At 40.5% G+C, this 27,670-nt stretch overlaps 1 protein-coding gene across 2 annotated transcripts in view; it reads right to left on the bottom strand.

Annotated features, from left to right (window-relative positions):
• cacna2d3a (calcium channel, voltage-dependent, alpha 2/delta subunit 3a) overlaps nt 1-27,670 on the bottom strand; it is a 115,798-nt gene that overhangs the window by 81,599 nt on the left and 6,529 nt on the right. For both annotated transcript variants that reach the window (XM_069140524.1, XM_069140525.1), the window contains exon 3: nt 10,744-10,860. In XM_069140524.1, coding sequence (XP_068996625.1) covers nt 10,744-10,860 — 117 coding nt within the window. The remainder of the gene's footprint in view (nt 1-10,743; nt 10,861-27,670) is intronic.

Here is a 27,670-nt window from a genome sequence, read left to right as displayed (position 1 = left end):
GAGGGAGGAAATTACTTTTCTTCTCAAGTCATTCTTTCGAGGCTTGGGCTTGGTGCGAGATGACAGCAATAATTAAACTGACACAGCCAGAGAGGAAGGCCCTGTTGACTCCATGAAAACACACGCACACACACACAGATACAAGCGTACACATTCACGAGCCTTCACTGTAACTGACAGGGTAAAAGCTAAACACACAGAGCTAAAGAGACTTGCTGTGGTAACTGGATTAGATTTGTTAGCTATGGAAGAAGATTCTGGACACCCTACCTGTTTACAGAACCCTGATATGTTTCTGCTTCTTCACTACAGATGACCCACACAAACCTGATTGGACCTGCCTTGACTAGTCTGGTCTGGTTTAGGCTCCATTTTCTCTTAATTCCATCGGGTCTGCTTTTTTCTTCCAGTTTGTTTTCAGTATAAAACAAAACACAACAATGTGTTGTGTTAACAAGTTGACTTTTAGCTCCCAAAGCTTGGCTTTGTGTATTTTGGAGTGGCCGGGTTGGCTGAGCGGATGTCTACTAATACATAAAACTATGCGTTAAGAAGAAATAATTCCTAAGATAATTTATTTTGTACTGACAGAAAGATAAGTCAAAGCTATAAAATTAATTTTCTAACATTTAATGCATATCAAGATATATCTTATTCAAAGTTTAACAGTTTTATAAAAATGTGGTCAGACTCATATGTTACAATGAAAGTTTAGGTTTAGGCTTTGGAAATTTTGACATGCTTAGATGCAACATTTTCCTTTCCAAATGTTTCTACAGTTCACTAATGTAAATAAAAATGATATCTTCCCCCCTCAATTAAACACAATTTCTTTTCCCATTTCATAAATTTCATCCCACCCACTTCCACCGCCCAGTCCATTTTTCTGACATTTGTAATCATCTACCACCTTTCATTGTTTGACATCCTGTGATTATGATTTACACTTTTGAAAGTTCATAAACGATCCCCCTCATTTAACTGTCAGCTTGATTGCCTTATTGTTTTTCTTGCACCCTGCCTGTTGTATGCTCGGTTCCCTGATGGCTGAAGTTGCTGACCTTCGCAAATGCCTATCCATTATAGATGCAACACTAAAGCCATGAAAGTTAGTCAAGGCTGTCATATATAGCTGAGCTATGCTAGTGGCCGCTGTCAGAGAAGCAGAGGAAATGTGGATGGGGGGGTCACATACATTATTGACTGGTAGCGGAAGTCTCTGAGTTTTTTTTAACAGTACATTAAGCTTTGCCTCGGCACACTCCCTCAACCAAAAGGAGAGGAGGGCAGTGGCCTGAATCTGAATGTTCTCCTGAGGTAACCGAGAACAAGACCACATCAGCTACAGTTCTAAATAGATTCGCATAAAAAAAACATCCCCAGAGGTCTTATGTGCTGTTTGTCAAGCACGTACTTGTAGTTCAGCGTCCAACTTAACTTTTCCTTTTTCCCTATAATCATCTTTTGAAGGTATAATTTGTTGGAGAGATCTGAACATTTTGCCCTGAGAGCAGCAAAGTTTCTACTTAATATGCAACTTAAAAACAGCAGCCTAAATTGATCAGGAATACAATACTGCCTCTAAAATCAGCTACATGTTTCAGCACCGTCTCTGTCCATGTAGACTGAGACTTTTATCTCATCTACATGTTTAAACATAAAAAAATATCTGTGTGACCTTACAAACAAAGTATTGTAAGCTAATGTACTTGAACAACTTGCAGATGTCTTCCTCAGGTGTCAAAGGAAATGCGAACTAAGCCTTGGGCTACTGTCAGGGCAGGTCCTACGGGTCTTGGTTCTGCCAGAGGCCTGAGCTGGGCTGAACAGGATTGGCTTGGGTCAGCCCATCAATAGAACTGGGGACAGCAATTAATATTGTCAAACCAGCCAGGGAAGAGTTGCAGCATCAACAAAATGTTAAAGTGCTCTGTGACACTTTGCTTCCGCTGTTTTGCGCATTTAGATTGGATACAAGCCAAGTAAACAAAGCATTGTGGAAAGACAGATATGAAGGGAAAGTGATAGAGAAAGGGGTGAAGGCGAGTAGTGTGCTTTGAAATAGCAAGTCCCAATAATCAATACATGACAGTACTCAGCATTTTGCTGACTAAAAGGGAATATGAAGTGCTTAACCCAGCCCTGCAAACCCCCTCTACTCTGTCTTTGTCTCATATTTCCCCTTTCTTCATGTTCATTTCATGCTTAGACTGAACTTTTGACTTATCTTTTCTTCTTGACATTTACCTTCTCCATCGTTCCTGCCTACAGGCTCATTTCATCCTTCTAGAAAATTCCGTCCCTCTCACTTTGATATCTCAGTGGCAGAAAAACAACCAGAGAAGGAGAAAGAAGAGACTGTCATTGTCCTGACATCTACTGGCTGGCTCTGCCTTGTCATTAGTAGCCATCACTCTCAACAGAAACACACACGCAAACACAGACACACATATGACAGTGATGTGAGACTGAGGACAGCCAGTGAAATGAGAAAAATGATAGGAGCATTGCAGCAAGATCAGCATGACAGACAGTGTGCCGGAAAGACCACATTATAATCTCTATCAGAACTGTACAACAACTACAAAGGTAATGTCCAGGTTTTGTAGGTTTAGCTCTTCCTATTGCAGACATACATGCATATATGTCTGCTACGCAAATCGACATATTTCCTTAGCCTTTATTTGAGGGGCGAGAATGTCATATTAAACAAAAGAAAAATGAAGACAAATGACATTGTGTTTCCATCCACCAGCTTCTATGAATATTTTCAATGTTTCCATGCTTTATCAGTATAAAAAAGTAAAGTTCAACAAAAATTGAACAACAATTGAAAATTAATGTAGAGAATAAATTATGAGGTGAGAGGAGCATGTGTCTGAACGTCCAGTGAAGCCTTCACCCCACTGCAGATGAAAAATGGTGGCAGATGAAAATATCAGGTTGATGTGGCACAATGAGTAGACTGAAACTAATAAATGCCCCAAATATATATATACCATTTATATCATATCTTCTACCTGATTTGACTGCCACTCTCTCAATTGCATCATCTTCTTGCTTCTGCAATGGCTTGCTGGCAACCGACTGGAGAATTAGTGGCAACAATCTCAATACACCCAACTTCTAATGTTCACATGACATCAGTGGATGGAAATACAATTTAATTTAGGGTTTCTTTCGCCAGTTTGTCTGACAATTTCAGTTTAGCTATTGTATGGCTCTCTGACATTGACCCGCGTCCCATTTTTCAATTTTAGGTCTTAAGTTTGAAATTGCATTATTTAGAGGGAAAATTCAAATTTTGGGCACTTGGCAGTAATATTTCTTAATTACTCAGGAAATCTGTGTTTGTGAGGGGGGAATTTTAACTGGAAATTAGTCAATAAACTGTGACAAATGTTTCCTGTAAAAAGGACAGTTTGAGTTGTATTCTTTTTTTTCTCTTCCAAATTAGTTTTCGTAAACCAGGAGATTTGGTGCCCCATCAGACTTATCTTGACAAATGTCATCATGCTGTCAGTCATTTAATTGCTCATATATTGTTGTCATTATTGATTAAAATGACAGATAAAACTATAAAGGATGAAGTTGTTCTAAACCCGAATTTAAAGTTGATGATTGATAGCTAAAATGATGGGACACATCTTTATTCAGACCCACTCCTGCAGAGGACTAGTTGTGGCACATTGTTGAATTGTTACATTTGGGATTGAAATTCATTGTGTGTCAGCAAATGAAAATTAAAGTTCATATGAGGTTTTGCTGGAAGAGGAATTTCTATTAAAATGCTGTGTATGCTTTTTATATTTAACATACACTGGTGTAGACTTCTTCTACTCCTCACTGGTAATCATGTTGAGGACTACATAGGCGTAGTTGCCACAGGTAAATGATATCAGCAGGTACAGAGCAGAGACTGAATGTCATTACAGGAGAAACAGCCCTGGCAGCAAGGCATCCACTCTGCTTTGAAGTGCATTTGTCACATGAAACACAGCCGTGCTTGACTTCAAAGAGGGCATTACAATAGCTCCACGCCTTTCAACTTTGATAACAACATGTTCACTGTTTCTTTACCCATCTGCTATTCCCACCATTTTTCAGCCAGCAGACAAGTTTGTTTTCAGGAGCGATAGAAAGAGGAGAGGAAAGAAGTTGCTGTCTGCTAGACAATGATAATATCCCACTGGCTCAGGAACTGATGACGGTATTAGTAATTAAAAAGTAACAATGACGAGCCCAGATGCTGGCAGAGCCCAGGAATAAACATATAAATATAGGCAAATGTCTGTGGACTCACAGCACAAAAAAGTACACACAATGACATACACATCGCCCTTTGCAAGCACATGTTTACTTTGAAACACTGTTTGATTGGCTTTTTTTTTTTTATCCTATCGGTAATAGTGAAATTGTAATGAATTGGCTAAAGCAACTACAAGAAACAACTAGTCCTGCCCAAACATTTATTTTTTGCCAGACAGAGGAGGCTGTGCTCGCCACAATAATGTGGAGATAATAAGATCATGAAAATAGAGACATGGACACAATCAAACACAAATTCTAAACATAAACACAAACACAAACACAAACAAACACACACACACACACACACACACACACACACACACACACACACACACACACACACACACACACACACACACTCTGCTTCTCCTACTCACACATACCCAAAACCTGCATGACGCCTCTATAGATCTCTTTAATGCAGACATTTTTACATGTCATCGAAGGAAAAGTTGTATTAATGATGGTTGCATTGCAGGGGAGGCGTTCTTGTGAATGCAGTTTCACTATGAGTTACTGGGATACTTATGCCTGATGCACACGGATGATTTTCAGCTTCACAGACATAACGACAGATTTAACCGAGTTTTCAGTTTTTAATCATAGCAACGTACACAGATGATTCACAGAAGAATCAGGGCCACACATTTGGCATTTAGATAAAATTATTTCAGGGTAGTGTATCGAGGGTCTTCAGATCTCACAGAAACTCATGTGATCAAATGTGACTTCAGAGCAAAGCAAACAGTAGGGAGACTGTAACTGTTATGCGAGAAAAAACGCTGGATGAAGTCATGGCTGAGAATATGGAAATATGGCTTACATAATGCAAAGCACAAGCTGAACATTAGTCAGAAGTAAAATTAAAATAATACACTATAATGCTTGTGCGAGCTACTACTACAAGCTAACATTTGTGCAACTGGAGGGGAGAGTAAAACCTCTTATCACAAAAATGTTGTCATTTTTATAATTTTTTTTGACCTTCTACTGCCAAGGAGATGCCATTCAATATTAATATTACTGTGCTCTAGGCCTCAGGGGCTGGTGACCCTTCCTGGTCAACTCGCTCTCATTGGCTATTTCTGGTTAACATCCCCTCACTGTTTTCACACTACAGAATATCAAGTGGTAAATATCAAACACGTTTGAAGCTAGGTAGTAAGAAAGAATGTGTCTCTGCGGAGGAAATGCATCTGTTTGTGCGCACTGATGTACAGTGCAACATAATGATCTTTCACAAATATAATCTTGTTATTATTAATTGTTTGCATATTTGCGCAGTGCTGCGTGTCCTTTTATGTGCACCTACATAGGTGAAATTTACTATCTTAATAATGTGCACTTAAAATAATGTAACAGACCGTCTCATGTTTACTACGTAGTTTGCATTTGAGATGATGTGTCCTCTCAGGGTTTCCGTAGAGGCAAAATAACTCCCGTCTCTGTTCTGGAGCACAAGAAATAATAAAGAGAGAAGACGTGTGGCCTGAATGTGATGTCTCGTCTCCCGACTCCACTTATTCCTCTGTTATAAGTGCCCCGTTAAGCGGACCCAGGACGCTCAGTTACAACAGTACAACAGTATATAACAGTAAAATACTGGGCCACTGACTTAAAAGAGTAGTTCGTCGATTTTCAACCCGGTTTGTATCAATACAAAATCACCAGTAGTACTCTATGATACATATGTAATTTCCCACAATGTAGCTGGCTGCAAGAGCTCCCTGCGCGACAACCGGTAAAAGTCCGCCAAAAGTCACCAAAGGACGTCTGGCGGACTTTTAGAGCTAGGGTGGAAACTGCAGACTGCTTATTTCCTGGGTTTCTGCAGCCTGTCTCCACAGCCAGTCAGTGCCGAGGAGAGGCGGGTTCTGTCCTCACCGCTCCAAACTCAAAACAGCCCGTCCGCCATGCTGCCTACTCACGTACACAAACCGGAGGACTACGGCAGAAAGTAACGTTAATATGGACGATAACCATTTTAACAGTGTAATGCTGGATTCAGATGTTCAGGGCTACTTATATGAGCTCAAATATAGTGCGGAGGAGTTACGGCGTATGGAGGAGGAAGAGGCCGCCACAGCCGAGAGTGAAGGCCGAGCACCGTGCGACGAAAGTGGCACAGAGCGAACCTGGCCCAGTAGCCGTCTCTCACCCGGCCGGGGGACAACAGGTGGAGCCGCCACAGGAAATGTACACCAATGGACACCGAACTAGTCGCTGTGCTGCGGTGAAATAGCGAAGCCAGCGGGACGGAACGGACATCTGAGTACTCAATAAGTGCAACCGCGATGGTGTATTTTTATTAGCACTGTTACAGTGCAATATCATACACGACCCGTTTTTATGAGGTATATTCAAGATTATTGCAGCATGCACATGGCCCCGGTTACCCCGCGGTGTTATCGTAGTTCAGCCTGACGTCAGCAGCTCTGACCGGCTTTTTGTCACCACAACGTCAGTGTTACAGGCTTTAATTTCGCTGCTAGATACCCTGTAGTCATCAACTGTTTGTGCTTTACATTATGTACATTACACTGAAGTATTTTTTTATCACATTTTCTGTGAGCTGTAAATAAATTTGACTCGCTAAGTTTCTTTTATTGCAGACAATATCTCCTGACAGCCTGTTGCTTTTTCTTGGATTTCTTCAGGGAGAGACTGGGGAAGGACGATCGTCTTGTTTTGACAACCAGGGTAGTGCAAACCATCAGAGTGAAATTTCCGTCAATGACGGACAGCACCAATAAGACGATGAGGAAGATGTTGTGCAGAGACTCTGACCATGTCCATGCAGCAGTTTCAGCTGCAAGCAGTTAGTGTAACTTACAGTAACGAGATACTGTTTATAACAGTATAGTGTACTTTTGTTACTCAGTGAATAACAACATCGTAGTAACGATAGATTGTGGTGACAACCTCACCTGTATATGGTGCATTTTGGATCCGTGAGGATGCGGAGAACAGTCCCAGTTCAGGAGATGGAACAGCAGTATCTTCGACTTATTTCCTATTTACATCCTTGGTTTGGTCCAAGTCATTGTGTTCTCAGTCCTTCGGTTTGAAATGGAGGCTACAAACTATTACTTTCAACTGCAGTTTTCTCTCCATATGTGAGGTTATTTGTATTTGTTTACAGCGCTCGAAACCATTGCGACACAATAGTTTGGTAAACAAACGAGCGGCTGCTCACTTGTTAACACCCCGGTTTAGATGCAGGTAACCGGGACCTCCGTTCAAGCTTATCCAATAGAAACGACGTAGGGACGGCTGCAAGAGAACGCAACGAGCGCACTGCATTCTGGGGTTTGTAGGACATTTTGAGCGAAAAGGAAGACTAAAGCTTTCTCTGGTTATGTAGCACCAAGTTTTTGCACCTTTCAAGTGCATAGACACTCAGGTTTTGTACAAACACCATCGCAAGGTTGCGAAATTGCTTTCCACTGCCACGGGATAGTGATGCATTTGACCACACCTCATTTTAAGACCAACATGGTCAGAGACGTTCAGATGAGCACAGGTACATTTGGTATTTAAACAACGTGGGCATTGGACAGGAAAATGAAACTATGTCGGTTTGAAATTTGCAAACACACTTGTCTCACACTTGGAATTTAAGACAGAGCCCCATGTCTGTGAACCCTTCGTACTACAGGATCATTTGGGCAGATAGTCAGGGCAGAATCAGACTAGCCTCGAATCCGGAATGACCCCACAAATACCGGAAGGGGCAAACCTGGGGCCAGTTTAATGGAACTGAGTCCTCATTCATGTTGTTAATACCACTTCTGCTTTTCCTACTGCAAAAAGTCAAAAATGTCTGCAGTGGAAAAAGGTCCATTCTATGAATTATCCTTATATAAACCTTTCTCTCTCAAAATCAAAAGCACTTTGGTGACGCACAAGAATGAAATCATAAATATTATCTGCTAAACACACTTCAAGACCAGTGACATTAACTAGAAAAAAAACACATCAACAGGTGCACCTTTTCACAGCAGCAGAGGCTGCTGTCTCTGCAGGTGGCGGTGAGCGATAAAGAGGGGGAATCAACGTGGAGACAAGGAGATAAAACCACGTTGACGGACAGGGGAGAGCTCCAGCACGGAAATTGAATCGCTGAAGCGCCACATATACTTTAGCAAAAAGCAAAGAGATGGAAGAGGTGGAGTAGAGAGGGCAGAGACAGACAAAGAAGAGAGGTATGCTTAAGGACAGCTGCAGGAGTGCACACTAGGACAGACAAAAGACAGTTTTAGTCATAAAAGCCAAGAGAAATTCGCACAAAATGAGGAAAAAGGATTTGTGGATACATTGTATATTTGCAACTAACAATTCATCACAAGGCCAGCTGTCAGCATTGAAAATGAGAAAGGTGGAGGTGAAGTGGAATCATGATAGCAGCTGACATGAATGTGTGCAAGGGTCTCCACTTTCTTTAAATTATTTTCCTCAAACATTTACTTTTCCTCCCACAACTTCCATCTGTCTTTGTAAAAGCACAAGTCCGTCAACCCGGTGACCAGTATTTCCTCTCATCTTCACATCAGCCTCCATAACCTTTACAACACACGCACATATGTACACACAAACACACAAATCCCCCAGAGGTGTAATTTTCAGGTATCCAGCATCCAGGCAGGAACTGTAGAGAAATAATTAGGTAACTGAGTCCTCATATCTCCAGGAGTTTAAAGTACTCTCGCCGAGATGGCCCACGGACAACTTTGTTACTAGACTTAATATATCTAATCTTAGTGCTGAATGAAAATTACTCTTCTCAACAAGTGGGTTTATTAGACAGTTGCAACGGGTCCATATGAAAAGTCTCTGTGATGTAAAAATGACACAAAACTAAACACGATTAATCCTGGTTTGGAAAGCGCATGGCATTGGTTTGATTGAAAAACAATTTCATTGTTATTGGAAAGCTTAAATTATTTAATTTTTCTATCACAGATGTTAATAACAGTAAGTATATTCAATAAGAAGCTTGCTTTCATGCCAGCAATCATTGTATAAGAGCAAGAGTCATATTTGCGAAATGCCAGATGACTCATATTACCATGAAATACTTCATCTCCTTTCTGTGCTCAATTAAAGAGTGTTGTGTGTGTGTGGATGGAAGGACATTTTCAGAGGGATTGTGACCATGTGAAAGAGACATGATCGCGCAATCCGAACAGAAAGAAGTAAAATATACAGTATGAGAAAAAAGGACAGCGGCACAAGCAAAGCTAAAGCATGGAAATGGCTTGTCACCATCTGTGCCCCTGTCCCTCCCCTCCCTCGCTTAGACCAGACTCTGAGAGAAATCCAATTTCTGTTAACAGCACCATGTTGTCCTGATAGGATCTATAGCCTGGAGCTAGAGCTGCAGCCACAGAGGCAGTGCACTGTGGACACATTGTGAACGGCACCTGGTACAACCCCTACAAACACACATAAAATCCACTGATATGCAGAAATACTGAAACGCCGATGGATGGATGGATGCTCATATTTTGTTAACATTAACTTACAGTTGGATACTAACAGTCGTTACTGTGACACTCAGATCTTTCTGAGCCCTGTGGGAGGGTTGCCTCTTCGATGCATATTTTTGGTCTGAGCAGCTCAGTAAAGTAGTACAGACACCGAGGGCTGGATCACAGCCTCTTTCTGTCTGTCACCTCACCCCCAACACCCATCATCCTTCACATATCTCACTCACACATACACACACAAATGCAAAATGTGTCCGGTTTTACTGTAAAAATGTGACATTGCAGCACTTCTTCAGACATCCAATAACGACAGCAAAGTGGTTGGAAAGAAACCCTTTACCGATTGATTTTACAGATCTCAGCCCAGTACCTTTACAGAATCTTTTCTAGCCTCCCTGGCAACAGATTAACCTCCACAACTGAAAATCTATTTTGTAATCTGGTACTCATTGTTTTTTAGTTGTGTACAATGCATATGAAATGTAAATAGTTATGAACTAAACTAAATGGAAAAGATTTGAAAATACAACTTTACATTTCCTTGCATTTTGGAGTTGTTTTGCATTTCCATTTTTTTTTTCTTTTGCTTAAAGGAGCAGTGTGCAGTATTTACTAGCATCCAGCGGTGATGTTGCAGATTGCAACCAACTGAACACCCCTTGCCTTACCCTCCCCTTCCAAACATGTACAAGAATCTACAGTGGCCAGCAAGAAATGAAAAAGCCCTGCATTAGAGCCAGTGTGTGATTTGTCTCTTCTGGACTACTGTAAAAACATGGCGGTGCAGCAAGATGCGCTCCACAGAAGAGGACCCAATTATATGAAAATATAATCATGAATATCATATAACATTTCTACCAATATATTAACTAAATCCTATAGACTGATCCTTTAATTCTAAGGAAGGTTTAGATGTTGTGTGATGGATGAATATTCAGGTTACCTTCATTGCTTGGGCTTTCTTGTGAAACATCTCCTCCATGTTCTCTGCCAGCCTCTTTACCAGCCATAGCCCATCAATCTCCTCCACATGCACCGCCCGCTCAAACTCCTTGTATTTCTGAAAGAAAGCACACATGCATGTTATTACATTACAATTACTGGCACAGTTAAAAAAAAAAAAAAATGGCACATCTTTAATCCACTGAAATGTGTCAGATGATTCTGAAAAGAGCATGATGCTGTACACTACTAGTAGGTAATTTTGAGTGGGTTGCAGATTTTTGCGTGAATAAAAAAAAAGTGAAAAGGTCTACAGAATACTGCTCTTATTGTTTGAAGGACATACGTTTCCCAAAGGACATACGTTTCCCAAGCAAGGCAGGTGTGCAGAAGAAGTAATTTACTTCCATCATTGTCAAGAAAGTAACAATGGAAGAGAAAAAGCAATAAAAAAAATATTTTCTACACTGAAACAAGTCAAAACAAGCTGTCAGAAAAAGTTTTCTGACAGCAAAGTGGAACTGCAATAGCTAAAATAAAAACCTGACTACGAACTACAGAGGAGGGACTCATTCCAGGATGAAAACACATACAACAGGTATTGCAGCCAGAAACATACAAATATACCATTAAAAACAAGATACTAATTCCTGAAGTACTAATTATCAAAAAAAAGTAGAATATAGCTTAGTGGGAGTTGCCTCTTCAAACAAATCTACAAATAAACCAATCAGTTGAGCCAAGAATTATCAGCCAGCTTCAAGTTTCACCTACTACACATTTAGCCCTGATGACACATCACTGCCCTCAGTACGTGCACGACACAAAATCACATTATTCTGCTATAAACCTATACTGGGGTGCTTAGCTTAACCAGCGCCTTAACCGGGGACAGTGACATTAAGTCTCATTAATTCCGCACCCATATATGACACACTCGCGCGCACACACACGCACGCACACACATGTGAAGAATTGATCTAAGCGAGGGGGTACAAGAAAAAATGAGAAAAGAAAACCATTTTTAAAATCTGTGCAAAGCTGTAGGCGACTGTGTTTCACTCTTGGGGGATTTAACAGAAGATTACCGCCATATCAAATAGCATGCCCTCTCTAATGTTATGCCAACCTGCTTAGACACATGCTCTTAGCTACTCCTGTACAGCAACATACATGAGGATCAGGGAAAGGGAAGAGAGATCACAGCAGGAAGAGGGGAATAAGGACAGCATCACACACTCAGGCAGCAGCTTTTGGATTTAGGCAATCATCTAAAAAACTGCAGGACATCGTTCAAACTAAGAGGGATATTTGCTTCATACCAGAACTTTTGATAAGGTTGAATTCCTTTGTTCAAGATAAAAGTAGAAGTAAAAGTACACAGACTGCGCAAAGTTTTTTGTGACTTCACTAAACAACACTTCAGACAAAGCAGCTGATTCTCACTGAAAGCAAAACCCCTTAGCAAAAACAATGAAAAGCAAAAAAAGGAAAACAGGGACAGTGATTTGGATCATGGGTTGTTATCTTGTTAGAATTATGGGTACACTTGGTGTTCACTCGTGTGTGTCTGTGTGTGCATTTGTGCCATCCCAAGAGAAAGACACAGCCAGACAGACAAAGAGATGAGAGAGGAAAAAACGAGATAAAGGGAAACAAAAAGCAAGATAGAGAGAGATAGAGAAGAAAGACTGTGATAGGGAGAGCAAACACTGTGTGGGTGCAAAGAGATTCAAGAGATGCGAAGACAGGAAGGATTCGGAATAAAGGGAAGGCGGAGAGATGTTAAGGGTGAAAAGTGAAGGCAAAAAGTAGAGGAATAGGATGATGGATGAAGGAGCATGGAAAGATAATATAGAAGTGGGAGGTCAGAGGGCGGGTGAAATGCTATCTCCATTTTGCAGAGCTAGAGGTGGATACAAATAGAGGGAACCAGTTTAAAATCCCTAATTTGTATTTAAATGTTTTATACTTTACAACATAAATAGTAAGCAGAATGACTTACACTTTACAAGGTAATTAATGTCCCTCTTCTGGCATTGAATAAACCCCCTAAGAGTCGTTGCTCAAATCGTTACATCAAAATTATATATTTTTTTCCAAGTCAAATAAATCCCCAAATATTCCATACAACTTTGCTTTCATTCAGTACACGTGGATCTATTAACATGTGATTTCCCCCCCCCCCTCTATCTTCACCCACCTCCTCGCTGCTGATCTCCAGCAAGATGATATGGAAAGCCCCAATCTAATAGATGAAAGGATTGGTTCCTAAGGTATGCGATTTATGAAAATCTGGCTGTTTAAGTCTGGGTTTTTAAGACTGTTAGATGGCCGCTGCCATTCCTAAGTGGAAATGCTCAGCTTTTTTCCCCTTATATGTCTTCTAACATAAACAACACCATGGGACATATTTACTGGAAAGTCAATGTAAATTAGATTTTCATTGGAGGGAATGTCTAAATTCAAATCTATTAATTACTGAATTCATCATTACAAACAACCAGTTATGCCGGATTCAAGAAACAGCCTGAAAGTACAACATTACTGTAATGCTAGAATGGTCATGTCATAAGAAGTGCTTGGAAAATAATTAAAATAAGCGCTAAGGTAGATGAGATTTTTTTTTTTTTATAGCAATTACAGTGATTAGAGGAAAGAGGGCCTACTTCATCAAGTTTCTTTTTGAGGAGATAAGTGTCCACTGAATGGCGGGCTCAGAATACACAAATTCAGCTTGATTTTAACATAATTAAGTCAATGCTGACAAATTTCCAGTGTCAGGCCTGAATATGAATGTCAGGAACAACAATCAGGCCTTGTAGTGTGACATAATTAAAGAACAGTGATGTGGCGTCTGGGACATCATACGACAACCTGACAAAAAGTCTAGCATGTCAGAATTGTTTTGTTTTTACCTGCCTAGTTGACATATCGTACAACATGTTCCTCAACGTTGACCAATAAGATGACAGAACACTCTTGAGTGTACATTTGCTAACATGGAACGACGAGGAACAATTCCTTTAGCTGGGGCAACAATACGACTTTTGGACATTTCCCAGAAAGATTGCCATCACAGAGTAAACAGTTAAGAGCAGAGGCGCTTCTGCTGAGTAATACTCGTGATTAAAAACTTCCTGCACAAAAGTGAATAATGATTGGTCCAGCTCATACTTGTAGTTTTCCAGCCTCCTGACAAAGACACAATTTAAGGCGCTTTGATTGTCTAATCTGACAAAGTTACCATATTGAAAGAAAAAAATACATTGTCAGATCCCGATTACAGTATAATGGAAGCTGTCAGGTGAATCTACTGTTCTGAATTGGTGTTTTTTCTAAGCAGTGGTGAGACTGAGGAGAGATTTAAAGATGGTTGGAGCAAAGAGCAACAGGAACAGTGATGAGCTACTGGCAGTAGGAAGCTAGGAACAATTGAATAGAATCATGCTCATAAAGGGAAACACTCCCTGTTTCATCCTTATCTCCATATCATAGCATCAACACTCTGTTCACCACCATAACACTGAACAATGTGCGCGTCTTTGAAATGCTGCTGAAATGATGCCTGCACTACCAAACTCATTCGCATGCCACAGACAAAGAGTTTGGAATATAAAAATTCCATTCAAAAGTCCTGGGGCAGCCATCCAAAACTGCCTCTCTTCTGCATATGGTAAAGATTGCCTCAGAAAGCAAGCAAGCAAAGAACAAAGAAAGGGAGGAAGTAACAATGGGAATGTGCACTGAAAAACACGTTGTTTTTTTTTAACCTCTGTTTAGGCCGTTATTTTTCTTCAAAATTGTCCAGCCTAATAGCCACCACAATCACAAGTTGTATATTTTCCCACACAAACCTTCGTCCCTCACCCAACAACACTGCTAATTAATTGCAGCCTCAAATAACATAGTCTGTGGCCAATCAAAGTGACTGGCTGATGACTCAGAAGCCAAATCACAGCAACCGTAACCGTTTGAAAATTGGAACCATAATCCCACTGGCTGACTGACAACTGCAGTATGACAGAGGGACAGCAAATCAAGGTTTTAAACCTATCCTGGTTCCTGGCTGACTGTGGTGGGCTGTTAAAGCTGACAGGTCAGCGGCGGCTCAGACCTGAACTGGCTTGACAGGTTTCTTCACCAATTGTCTTTGTCTTTTTCCCCTCTTCTTTCTCCCTAGAGCTTATTCTCCTCTCTAGTTTGTCTATCTCCTGCTTTCCTCTTTTATCTCTCTTCCTCTACTGCACCCACTTCCTTTGCTAATTATAAAAAAAATAAATGGGCCGACGACGTGGACAGTCAGAGATAAGAATTATTCTCTTTAAAGACGTCCAAAGTTTTTCCTACTAAAACCAATATGTTTTTGTATACAGCCCCACTACATCCTCGCTGGCCCAGAACTGACAGATATTACACTTCACCAAGGCATAAGGAAAGCAACGAGTGCCCACGGTCTGAAAGGAAGTGTTTATGTGTTTGTAACCATGTTTGTGTGGTCAGTGAGAAGCTAACAGGCTTCTGCTGACCACAGGCTTTCTGCAGCGCTATGTGCAGTCAGGCTGACCAGAGCAGACCAAGCCCAATTAGCCTGAAGCTATCCTCTTCACATCAAATCATCATCACTGGAAAGCCAACTGACATACATCCAGAACCACCATTTCCCAGGAGAGGGAAAAGAAAAGCGTCTGGAGTGGGCTTCGGTGGCAAAAGCAGTATAGCAAGTTGAAAATGAAAAGACAACTGAGGAGTCAGATTTAGGATTCTTTGTCTACTGCGCTAAAGTTTTCTCAAGCCCAACAGAGACGCTTTTTCAGCTACAGGGTTGCTGCTATATGGACACACATGTCCTCTGGTCTCCCTGCAGTAGAACTAAGTAGTTGTTTAGAAACACATTAGACCCGAGCAATATGTTTGGGACGTATGCCAGGCTGGAGAACCTGCACATATCCACCACTCTTGCTTTAGCTGTTTATCTCCTGCTGAGAATTGTATGCTATGGCCCAACTTAAGTAACGGGTTCTTTCCATTTTCCCAGAGGATTGTTCGGTCTGCTAGAAGTGAGAACCGAGTTTGTGCACCTGGATACTGACCTGACTTACATTCTCAGTAAGTAATGCTCATTTCACCAGGGAGATCTCTGCTAACATAAAATATGTGCTTGGTTTCATTTCAAACTTTGCTGTTCCATTTTTACCAACCATTGCATTGCTCTAGTTTTGTCCATCAGTACTGTTGGTTTTAGAAACATTTTACTTGCCAGCTTAGCTGCAGAGGAATGGAGTCGAGCCTCACTCAGCACAGCACAGTCAAGCACAGCTAAGTTTCATTCAGCCATTCCCCTCCATCTCCTCCTCTGACAATAAATCATTCTCACCTCTAACCAAATTGTCAATGTCCAGCATTTAGGTTCTCAGTCTATGAGTGAAAACAGTAGGCCTGGAGAGCATCACTGAGGAAGAGTCAAAGCATTTTCCATAAAATATAATAATCATATTGTTTGACCTGGTGCATCTGTGCAATTAGTTTTGAACCCCTAAACTTTGGCCACTGGGTTAAACAGCTTATTCCCAACACACAATCTACTTCCATTGTATTTTGCATTGAAGTAAATATGGTATTGTAAACATTAGTAATCAGACAACAGTGTGTTATGAAAGTTAAAGTCTTGAAGATGTCTGTGTCGTTCTCTTTGGTGTCACCTATGGCAATAATCGGTAATTGCAGCTGTGTTTTTGCACATCACTTCTTCCCAGAGGTCCACACATTGTCACCTGTGTGATGTCAGTCAGTCAGCAGTTGAACAGTGAGTTAAAGAGCGAGCTTGTTGGATTAGCTCTGCATGTCCTCTCGTGAAAAATGCGTCACAAACTACGCGCCACTTTTCTTCCCCCAAAGAATGTCACCACAGAAACCCAGCTCTTTTAATTCATAATACTGCAAATTCAATGGCTGTCTCATCAGTGGGCCACAGGCTATATCACCATTATGTTATCTCATGCAGCGATAGATATTGACTTAGACATTTATTTAAATAAAAATCATATTATTACTTTATCGGCTTTCAGTTGAAACTTTAAAATTCTACTTCATTGAGCGAGCAATAAATTACATAACCGCCCTAAGTGATTGACAGCAGCTTAAGAGGGTGGGGTTCAGTGTATCACATACACAGTCTTGAAGGTGCTTTACCACAGAGCAGGTCAAATGGAGCACAGCTAGAGGATGAGCACAAAACTCTTATTGTTTGAGCCAAATAACTGTCTGCCCATGAACCAAACCACAACCCAGCTACAAATTCTGACCTCATGTGTCCACTGACAAAAGCAGTTTCAAATGTATTGAAGACAGAGACAAGCAGTGGTGACACATATAGTATTTTCTATAGTAACTCAAACCCTGTCATTTTCTCTTCTACATCACATGAATGAGCTGATGATGCTACTCTCTCCTACACAGTGAGGTCTGACTGTGGGACAACAGAGGTGTGATTTCTTATATTAAGGCTACACTTTAGCACCGAAACAGAGACATACAGTATGAAAGCCAACACATAGACACACACACTTACATACAGAACTTAATCAATAATACAACAAAATATCCAAAATATGTAATTGAAAAAGAGCAGCCATCATACTAAATATTTTTCTGTCATTGGCAGGAAAGTTATGGTACACAAAAAACTGTTTTTCTTTATGTCTATCTATCATAATGTTGTAAGAGTGTAGGTTTTTGAATGCAACAATACTGTATTTGTTTGTATCTATGTATGCCATTTCCTTCGGGTCTGGTAATAAAGTGATTAATGAAGGGGAAAACTTCATTTCACAGAAAGACTGAACCCAAATACCCCAAATCCCAGCTCATTTTACGCGTCACCAGAGCCGACTTTAACTTGGCCAACTCTCACAAAATCTCACAGCTGTTTGAATCTCTCTCTTCTTCTCACTTACACACACACACACACACACACACACACACACACACACACACACACACACACACACACACACACACACACAAACACACACACACACACACACACACACACACACAGACGCTCATACAGGTACAGAAAAAAATTTAAAGTTATGATCAAAACGTATCTCTTTCTTCACTTATTACACGTAGATTTTTTTTTAAGCACATATCATTTAAAAAAGAGAAGTAAAATCATAATTCATAATGAAAAATTACAAAGCATGTAACCTAGTATAAATGATAAAAAGCAAAAAATATAAACATGATTAGTGATTTTCTTTTATTTCCACCAATGTTTGTTGTCTCTCTGGCTTACTTAATGAAGCTGAACATTCAAAGAAGAAGAAAAGAGGCAGAATTTGGAAGCATGTGCCAAGATGCCAGGCATACTACCCTGAATTACATATAGTATCTGGTCTCATTCAAGCTGCGGTATTGGATTTTCATTCACAAAAATCAACGTTGTTTGTTTTGTTTGCCTCGGCATGCCCGTCTGACTACAAGTGGATGAGTCTGGTTTGATGAACAAAAGAGACTCAGAGAAGCCTCTTTAATGTGTCTGTGTGTGTGTGGGGGGGGGGGGGGGGGGGGGGTGGAGAAAAGGAGAGAAAACACAAGGACATAGAGACCAAAAAGTCCACTTAGAACTCTCTAATATGCTGAGACCCTGAAATGAGCAAACAACTTGAGAAGAAATAAAGTTAGATTAAAAGAACTGCAAGTCATTCAAAGGTTCAGATGTTCAAAGACGAGGAGGAAAAGAAAAAAGAAAGAGGACAAAAAAGAACCATAATATCAGAGGTTCATTATCATTCTTTCAAACACTACTCTTCTCAATGATTCTTTGATTCTTTCACCCATTAATGTTTGGCCACAACAGTCAATATACACAATTAATATCAATATCAACAATAAGCATCTGCCATTCGTACGTAGTCTAAATGTGTATGCTAAAGCTGTAAATCTGCAAAATAATGGTAAATTTGTTCCAGAAAAATGTTACATTTAAGATGGTAATTTAATTTACTGGTCTCTGTGTCCATTAAAGGTGCCCTTTAAGTTCCAAAAAACATTTCCTTCCTCAAAAAAAAAACATTCTCAAAACTTGTATCATTTACACCCATGTAGGACTGCTCCATTAAAGTTGACGAGTCAAATCATCATTCAGAGGCCCCTCAGCCGACTGAGACTCTTGTTAAGCAGTCAGGTTTTTTGTGGTTGTTTTTGATGAGGAGGCCAGGTGGCAGTGGACTCACACGCCTTTGGAGACACGCATGGAAAACACAAAGAGAACAAAACCTCCGTTGCACACCATTGAAAGCAGACCAGGACAGAGATCCTCGGCAATCCAGAGACAAAAGAGAGAGCACTGTGGTTTTTTTTCTGATTGTCAGATAGTCCGGATTAAGAAAAAAAAAAAAGGAAAGGAAAGTCGAAACACACTAAAATCCAATTCAACTGGAAAAATTCTGAGTTGGCTACAGCTCTACACCTATTTTTACAAGCTTGCATCCTTCTTCTCCTCATGCTGATGCTGCATAGTCAACTAATATAATACATAATGTAAACGGCAGGCACCACCCTGCCTGCATAATGAATACTCCATGTACTTGTTGTTGAAGTTAATTTTTATTTATGAATTGTAGTTGTCGTGAAGTACAACTGAATATATTTGTCACTGCATGATCACAATCTCATCACCAAAATGTACAATTTTCAACATGAAACATTAGTAGTTCAATCTCTATTAATTCTATAATTTCCAACATGTAGAGAAATGTATGTTTTCATGAAATAAATGGTTGAAAACATTTTAAAAATGTCAGACAAAGGCTTTGCTGCATAATTTAATTAAATCCCAGAACAGAAACGTACAACTGGGTGGAAAGTAATTTCCCTCTGGATGAAGGACACTTGCTGTGTGTGTATGCTTCCAGGTGCTTGTATGTGATCTTTTATGCAAACTACATCCTTGGAGAATGAGCATGCACTCTCCTAAAACACATTCAGGAGAACAAAAGTCTTGCAGCGTCATCATTTAATATACAAAGGGCCACTAATTCCCCAAAGCCATGTTTGTAATTAAAGCGAACATGGCTCAGGGAGGAGGAGGAGACGGGCAGCGGAGAGACAAATAGAGATGAGGTGAGGAGAGAAAAAGAGAAGAGGTAGGACTCCAGGGTGTCATGTGCTTGAAGTAAATTCTGTTTTCTGCCACCGTGTCACTGGGCCACTACTGCTTGTGTGTGTGTGTGTGTGTGTGTGTGTGTGTGTGTGTGTGTGTGTGTGTGTGTGTGTGTGTGTGTGTGTGTGTGTGTGTGTGTGTGTGTGCGTGTGCGTGTGTGTGTATGTGCAGAAGTAGGGAAGAGATGGTGAGAGACTGTCTGAAACAATTGCACCATGACTGCTGTTGCATCCTGTCCCCTGTGTAACACTCTGAGTTTGTATACTTTCGCGGGGGACAGAAGTGTCAGCCGAAATCCACAGCAGGAAATCACTGCTGGATCACGGGATCTCCCAGGAACGCCAAATCGTCGCTCTGCCCTCCTCCTTTCATACCCTCCCTTGTATGCCAACCGACAAATTGTTCCCTCAAAAGAAGAGTGCTGGCCGGAGATGAAGTGGAACAATTCATTTCACGCTTGTCCTCCTTGCCTCAAAAGCATGTTGGCCTGAGTCCTGTATCTTGTGCCACAGAGACACTCCCCGCGGAGTGTAAAACACACACAGACAAAATATAAATTAAACACTTACTGTAAATCAAACAGACATAACAACAAGACATCTTTAAACATCTTGAAAAAAAGTCAGGGATCATAAACTCTTCTTGCCTGAGTGGCTGCACCTTCATCACCGCCCCACTCATCATAACGCGATCTATCAGTGGTGGTGAATATAGAATTAATCATTACATGGACATGCCTTGAAATTCAATCAATGCACTGTGAATGAGAACACATGCACGCACACACACCTTTGACACACCACTTGATCATATGGTGAGAGCAGGGCAGGTCCTGATAGGAAATGGACTGTGCCGTATAAAAGCTTTCAGCGTGGTCGGTCGCTGACATCCACCACATGGCTAGACACCCAGTTAGACATTGAAAAAGATGGTGCAGAAAACAGCTGGCACCCTGGTCTTAATTCTTTTCTTTAAAAACAAACAGTTTGGTCGTCATTTTTGGCTTAGTTAAGTCACATCTGAGAGCATTATGAAGCAGCCATTGAACATAACTCACTACAATACTGTCGCTAATGAATGATAACTGAATTATGCCCTGTGTCAGGCTTCATAATAATGTTCCAAATTGTGGTATCTCTTTGCTTCGATTAATTAATGCTCTTTTCAGTCTCGACAGATAACAATAGCTAAATAATGATCCTACAACGTTCTTTATTATCACTCGTACACACTGGCTTTAATTCTTAAGAGTGTTGACAGCAGTGACAGCAGCTCTAAATGTTTTATCACGAGCAGCATTAAAATCAGAATTGGCTGATCGAGACAGTAAATGGATTCATTTACAGCTGAACTATGGAAGCAGGGAGATTTTGACTGGAGCAAGATATGTTCATTATTTTAGGGGTGTCGTGCTTTAACAATGACCAAACTACCTCCAATAGTGGTGTGTGGTTATACAGTACACCACATTAAAGATAAAGACTGCCTAAATACAATAAAAACCTCTTGTAGAATAAGACTTACAGCTCAAGTAAGATTTTACTTGACTGCTCTAAGACTTTACTTAAGACTTCACTTCCCAATAACTTTTATATATATTTTTTTTAAGTTTTGTATGTTGAATTATTTGGCTCATGCATTTTAAGAACTTGGTCTCAAATCTGGTAACTAAATAACCTCATTAACAGCTTCGAAAGGAAGAATTTCAAAATATCATGTCACTGAATTGTCAGAATTCATACTTGAGAGACATTTTGACTTAATTTGTTCATTAGGACCTGCAACATAAATTTAAGTTGGCCTGAAGGACTCTGACACAGTTGAGTTGACATGAACTTGTTTCAAATTACTCCCAAAAAATGACAAGTCTGCAATCATGCTCGCGGCTCTGTGAGGCTGTACTTAAGTAGCTTTGCTTTGAGATAAATGTTGACTTCAGTATGCTAAAGTGCTCCCAATGACAATGTTTCTTTAACATTATTTTTCTGGTATTAATCTTTAATTACAGCGTAGTGAGAAAGGAAACAAAGATAGAGGTAAGACATTAATCAAAATTAGACAGCCACATTTACATGCTGCTGCTGGCAAGGTAAAATGTCTCTCATGATCACTATTAAGCTTTAACACGTTATCGTGTTAACTTTCACGAATTAGCAATGAAGACAAACTACAAGTGAGGCAGGCATTCAGTCGTAAACCAAAGTAGCAGACAAACTGAAATACTGACCAGGTGGTAACGCAAGATGAAAGATTTAGGAATCACATAAGTTGTTACGCTACAAGTCATTCGAAGGGAGACATGAACATCTGCACCAAATTCCATGGCAATCTACCCAGTAGTTGTTGAGACATTTCACTTAAATCTATACATGTCAACCTCCTGGTGACATTGTAGGAAAAGTCACAGAATCACTGGATCAGAAAAGGGTTTAAGCCGCATGCTGGCTTAGTGGGGATGTAATAGGGAACATCGTTAACACTGCTACATTACAGAGAAATACAAAACTGTAACAATGAGCTTTTAAATTAAAACTTTTACAAACGCATACACAAAACAAACTGCCTATTAACAACAATGCTAACGGCAAAATATCAAAACAGATTCTGAATGTATTGGAACAACCAGGAAGGAGACTTGAGCATTTCGTTAATTTATTTACAGACAGTATATTGCATCTGAGCCTAATAGCGTATCCGTCTAAACTAGGAACAGATTATTGACAGTCAGGGTATAAACGGACCTGCACCATCTTTATGTTTCAAAGTTTTTCTTTTCTGGGGCAGCGAACACAACATTTAGCTAACTGTTAAACTGAAACTTGGGCCTTTCTAAACACTTTATGTCTGATCCACTGGACGTAAGTCACCCTGAGGTTACCCACAAGGCCACTTCCTAAAGGGGAAGACTCAGCCGGTAACAAGTGTTTCTGTAAGATAATAATAACATCTCCGACAAGTTGCAGTTTTTTTCTTTTCTTTCTTGCAACTAAACGACGAATGAAAACTTGGTCGACAAAGACTTTTTTCGTTGTCTAAGGGTTCATTGACTATTTGGGGGTCACCCTACTAAAAATGAACACGGACATTCCTAAATCTGTGTGAAAACCTAAATAAAGTCATTAAATCCTCCTTGTGAGCAAAGGCCATGGGGTGGTTTTTATTTTGGCATCATTGAAGCCACTTACACACCTCAACACAAGTCATCCACCCGCAGTTCCTGAGTGAGTGTGTGTGTGTGTGTGTGTGTGTGTGTGTGTGTGTGTGCGTGCGTGCGTGCGTGCGTGCGTGCGTGCGTGCGTGCGTGTGTGTGTGTGCTTCAGCAGTGATAGAGAGTTTAAACTTGAGGGCCTGAGGGCTATTGAGAAGAATAGTAGAACAACAGCTGTACACCAACCCAAACACACACACGGCCTTATGGCATAACTGGTAGTGATGCTCAGGAGTTTGTCGTCTGTTAGCTATGCACCATTGCCCCTCGGAGTGGGTGCCAAATCGGAGCCATCCCTAATGGCCACCATCTTTCACTATCCTCACATGCCATGCTATCTTGGTGTACCCCCCACCTACACTCACACACACATGCAGAAGCTCCTAAAGGGCCAAGGCTGACATCATCTATGGCAGCATTAAAACAGATCTACCCTGAAATAATGCCTTTATGAAGCAAATGCAGCCTCTCCATTTCAAAACTTAAGAAGTGAGTACAACAAGCACCATCTCCACTCCACTTTTTTATTTCATAAGCCATAATTCACTTCACCACAAGCATAATAGAACCAGGAGCAGGTCTAATCTGATCACACAGACCTGATTAATAGCCCACCGTCTATCTGAAGTTGCCTGCATTCAGTTGGTTTCAGCAGAGTCCTGGAAAGTATTTGTCATGCTTAAGAACACATACAATGTGACCTGCTGCTTCTCAATTCTACTCCATGCATTCTCACAGTCTCAGATTGATTCTAGCAGCAGCCAGCGTGAAAGTGGAATGAGAGAGCAAAACATTGTAGTGGATGTTTAAAGGCAATATTCATCCTTGCAAGTGGAGATTTATTACGAGAAGTTACACTTTTTGGACTGCAGCTTTATTTGAGTTTACTTCAAAGCCCTCACAAAAAAATGAAGGGAATAAATGCACCATTTACAGTGGAGATGAATACTTTAGAGAATTGCAAAACATTTATCAGTAGCCACCATGAAGTTGAACTGAACATATAATATAAGGAACAGTTTATAATAAGTGTAGAACATAAACTAATGATGTGATAGTTATCAAATGACTAGGTTAAAGAAAACATACAGCGTCAACAAATCACAACATATTTACAGTGTTTTTGCGAGCCTCACTCTTAAAACCCTGCGTATCATATTTTAAATTCCACAGATTGTATTTCATGTTTACTCAACATTACTGTCAAGTTAACATGCTCGTCCACTGTTCATGCCATGAGCATCTTCTTGCAAATCATCTTACAAGAGCATAAGATCTCCGACCTGTGCAGATCATTGCCTTCTCTGACACTCCGGGAATAATCTTGAGATGGTGCTTTGTGACTTTTTAAAGAGAGGTAGCAATGCGGTAATGCATGTGGTCAGCATCCGCACACTGTTTACACCAAAGTGTGCAATCAGCATCCTGACATTTTTTTGATAGTCTTCACTATAGAGGTGGGCAACATACCCCTGAAATAATATCACAAGTATATTCTTCGATAACAATATTCTTCATGATGTGACAAAATATGATAAACATTTTATCATGAATTTCAAGTGCATACGATTGCAATAAAATAAGTGTTATAGTTTTATATTTTAGCATAAATGTAACAATGTGCCTTCAAATATTCAGTAAAGACTAAAATCACTGTGGTTTGTTGTACATCTGATCCTTTGTAACCAAACCACTTCCACATTACTGAAGTCTCTCCCTTATTTGGACCAAACTCCTCAACCATGCAGCCGTTTCAGCCATGGTTGTTGATGCAGTGCACGAGTTACACACGCAACATTTGTCATACTATTACACTATATATGATGTAATTTTGTCCACAAGTCAGAATAATAACATTTTCACAATATAAAGTATTATTTATCATATAAAAAATTATAGCCATATGATTGTAAACATTAGAATATGGTACACACCGATTTTGGAGTATGTTTCCTGTCTGTACTAGATTATCTGTGTGTTGCAGTGTTGCACTTTATCTCTTCTACACTTTAATCATAGATGTGCCCAAATATAATGTAAAGGAATTTAAAACAGTTCTAGGACAATACATATTTATTATTTTAGGGAAGTGGTGCCACCAAATCTGGCACTGGTGCAGTCATGTAAGAGAGTGTGTGGCAGTAGTGCCACCAGTGTGAAATGTTATTCTGGAGTCTTGTGTCTTTGTTACAGCATATGCCAAACAACTCCATGCAATCAATAAGGCTCTACATTGATAGATACTGATCCTCTGTATCCTATGTAAGTAATCGTTTGTCACTTACTCACTGCTCAGCAATACCTCAGTGTCGTCAGCACATTAGTCAAAGCAGGTCTCTAGCCAAAAAGTGCATTACATGAGCTGTAACAGTGACACGAAAAGAAACTAAAATGAATATATATATAAAATGGGAAAAAAAATTGTAATTTGTACCGAGTGAGAGGTTTTTTGGTGAATAACTAATGTGTTTTTACATCGGTACACAAGCATAACATTATTCCTCCATCCTGTGTCGTGCGCAAGTGTGTGTTTGTGTGAGATGATAGCAAATGCAGGTGAAGGTCAGCAGGAGGAGGGGCCACTGGTGTCCCACTGAGCTGGATTTGGCAGCACTCTAACCGTCCATGAGAAGTGTTGTGCAAAGTGGGCAGAGTGAAGGGCTCCATAAAGTACAGTCAAACTAAATGTGTGTTTATGTGGGTGTGTGTAAGTTGGCACAGTGGATGTAGGGGCAAAGGGGGTGACTTAGGACACATACTGAGGCTGTCAGGGAGTGCAGCGAGTGCAGGACATTGTGCTAGGCCAGCGGAACTTTCTTTTTTTGAGGATGTGGGCACGAGCACTTGCTCCAAACACTGCCGTGTCCCAAGATCCCCTCCCATGTATTCTTTAGTGCCGTAGCTGCATCCTATCCATTATTAAAGCTGCGGGATAGAGGGAGGAGAGACTTAAAGAGAAAGAGCAAGAGGGAAGGAGAGAAGAATAATTGGGGGAGATGCAAAGATTTACAAAAACACATTGGTGAAAATGTTGACAGAGGGAAGAGTTGACAGAAAGATTGAGTCTAATACAAGGAGAAAGTGAGATAAAGGGACGGACAAAAGAAGTACGAAAGAAAGAAAGAAAGAAAGAAAGAAAGAAAGAAAGAAAGAAAGAAAGAAAGAAAGAAAGAAAGAAAGAAAGAAAGAAAGAAAGAAGAAGAAAGAAAGAAAGAAAGAAAGAAAGAAAGAAAGAAAGAAAGAAAGAAAGAAAGACCGACCAGCACAATGAATGAACCAAGATTATTCAGGAAATACAAGGTGGTATTTGTTATTGATGGAGAAGCCGGTGTTCTTTCTTTTATTCACTGTATTTCTTTATAAGAGCAATCTTTACCTACAGCACACAGGGAGAACCCAAAGAAGCGGCTGGATGATTGATGTGGACAGCAGTAAGTCACAGACAGTCCTTCACACAATGCTGCACACTTTAATGTGCTTAATAGCACTAGTCCCGCCCCTTTACCACGTTGGCTAATGTTTACTGTCTGTATGCAGTCAAGTCTGGAGCAAACCAGGTGAACAATCTGTCATAATTACAGAAATCTGTGAGTGAGTGAGTGTGTGTGTGTGTGTGTGTGTGTGTGTGTGTGTGTGTGTGTGTGTGTGTGTGTGTGTGTGTGTGTGTGTGTGTGTGTGTGTGTGTGCTTACATAAGTATGCGTGTTCATTAATGTCCAGTGTAGCCACAGTGAGATGCTGTTTATCTGCAGGCCAACAGAAGCAGAGGCAGAACCAGAACTGAGCAGCTGAAGACAGATGACAGTGGATATTTATCTTCAGCGTTCACATTCATCATCCGAGCAGCACAGAGCACAATGTGTTACAGTTGTATGCAAAGACTATGTGGTTCTTTGTGTGTGTGTGTGTGTGTGTGTGTGTGTGTGTGTGTGTGTGTGTGTGTGTGTGTGTGTGTGTGTGTGTGTGTGTGTCTTCTGCAGAAACTTCAGGAATGGAAAGTAAAATCAACTTTCGTACAAACACAATTTAACTTCTAAGTCAAACATATTTGAGGCTGGCAAATGAACTTAGACCGGGAGACTGGGGATAAATCAAAGATGTGAACCACACAACAAGTCATCAAAAGGCACTTGATTTTCAAAGCCCACAAATACAGCGTCAGCAGTAGAGCTCTTTCCGAATTTAAGTTCTTTAATCCGGTAGCAAAGGGCCTTACTCCCTGCTCCTGAGCCTTCTACAGTAAAGGTGTGTGTGTGTGTGTGTGTGTGTGTGTGTGGGGGGGGGGGGGGGGGGGGGGGGGGGGGGGGTGATTCACAGTGGCTTTTTTCATGCTTTTTTCACCAACAAAGCACTAATTACAGTATGAGTGAGTGGCTGTGTTGGCTAAAGCTGGCCAGTTAGGACATGAAAGGATAGCAGCACAAGCTGCACTCCTACCTGCTAACGCCGTAATTAACCCTGTGACACGACATTCCTCTTTCTTTAACCCATTCTTTCTGTCTTACACACACACACACACACACACACACACACACACACACACACACACACA

This window comes from Embiotoca jacksoni, unplaced genomic scaffold (assembly GCF_022577435.1).
Source record: "Embiotoca jacksoni isolate LCO1_2020_lvr unplaced genomic scaffold, fEmbJac1.0.p SCAF_9, whole genome shotgun sequence".
Lineage (NCBI taxonomy): Eukaryota > Metazoa > Chordata > Actinopteri > Embiotocidae > Embiotoca > Embiotoca jacksoni.
This window is presented reverse-complemented; position numbering and strand designations above follow the sequence as displayed.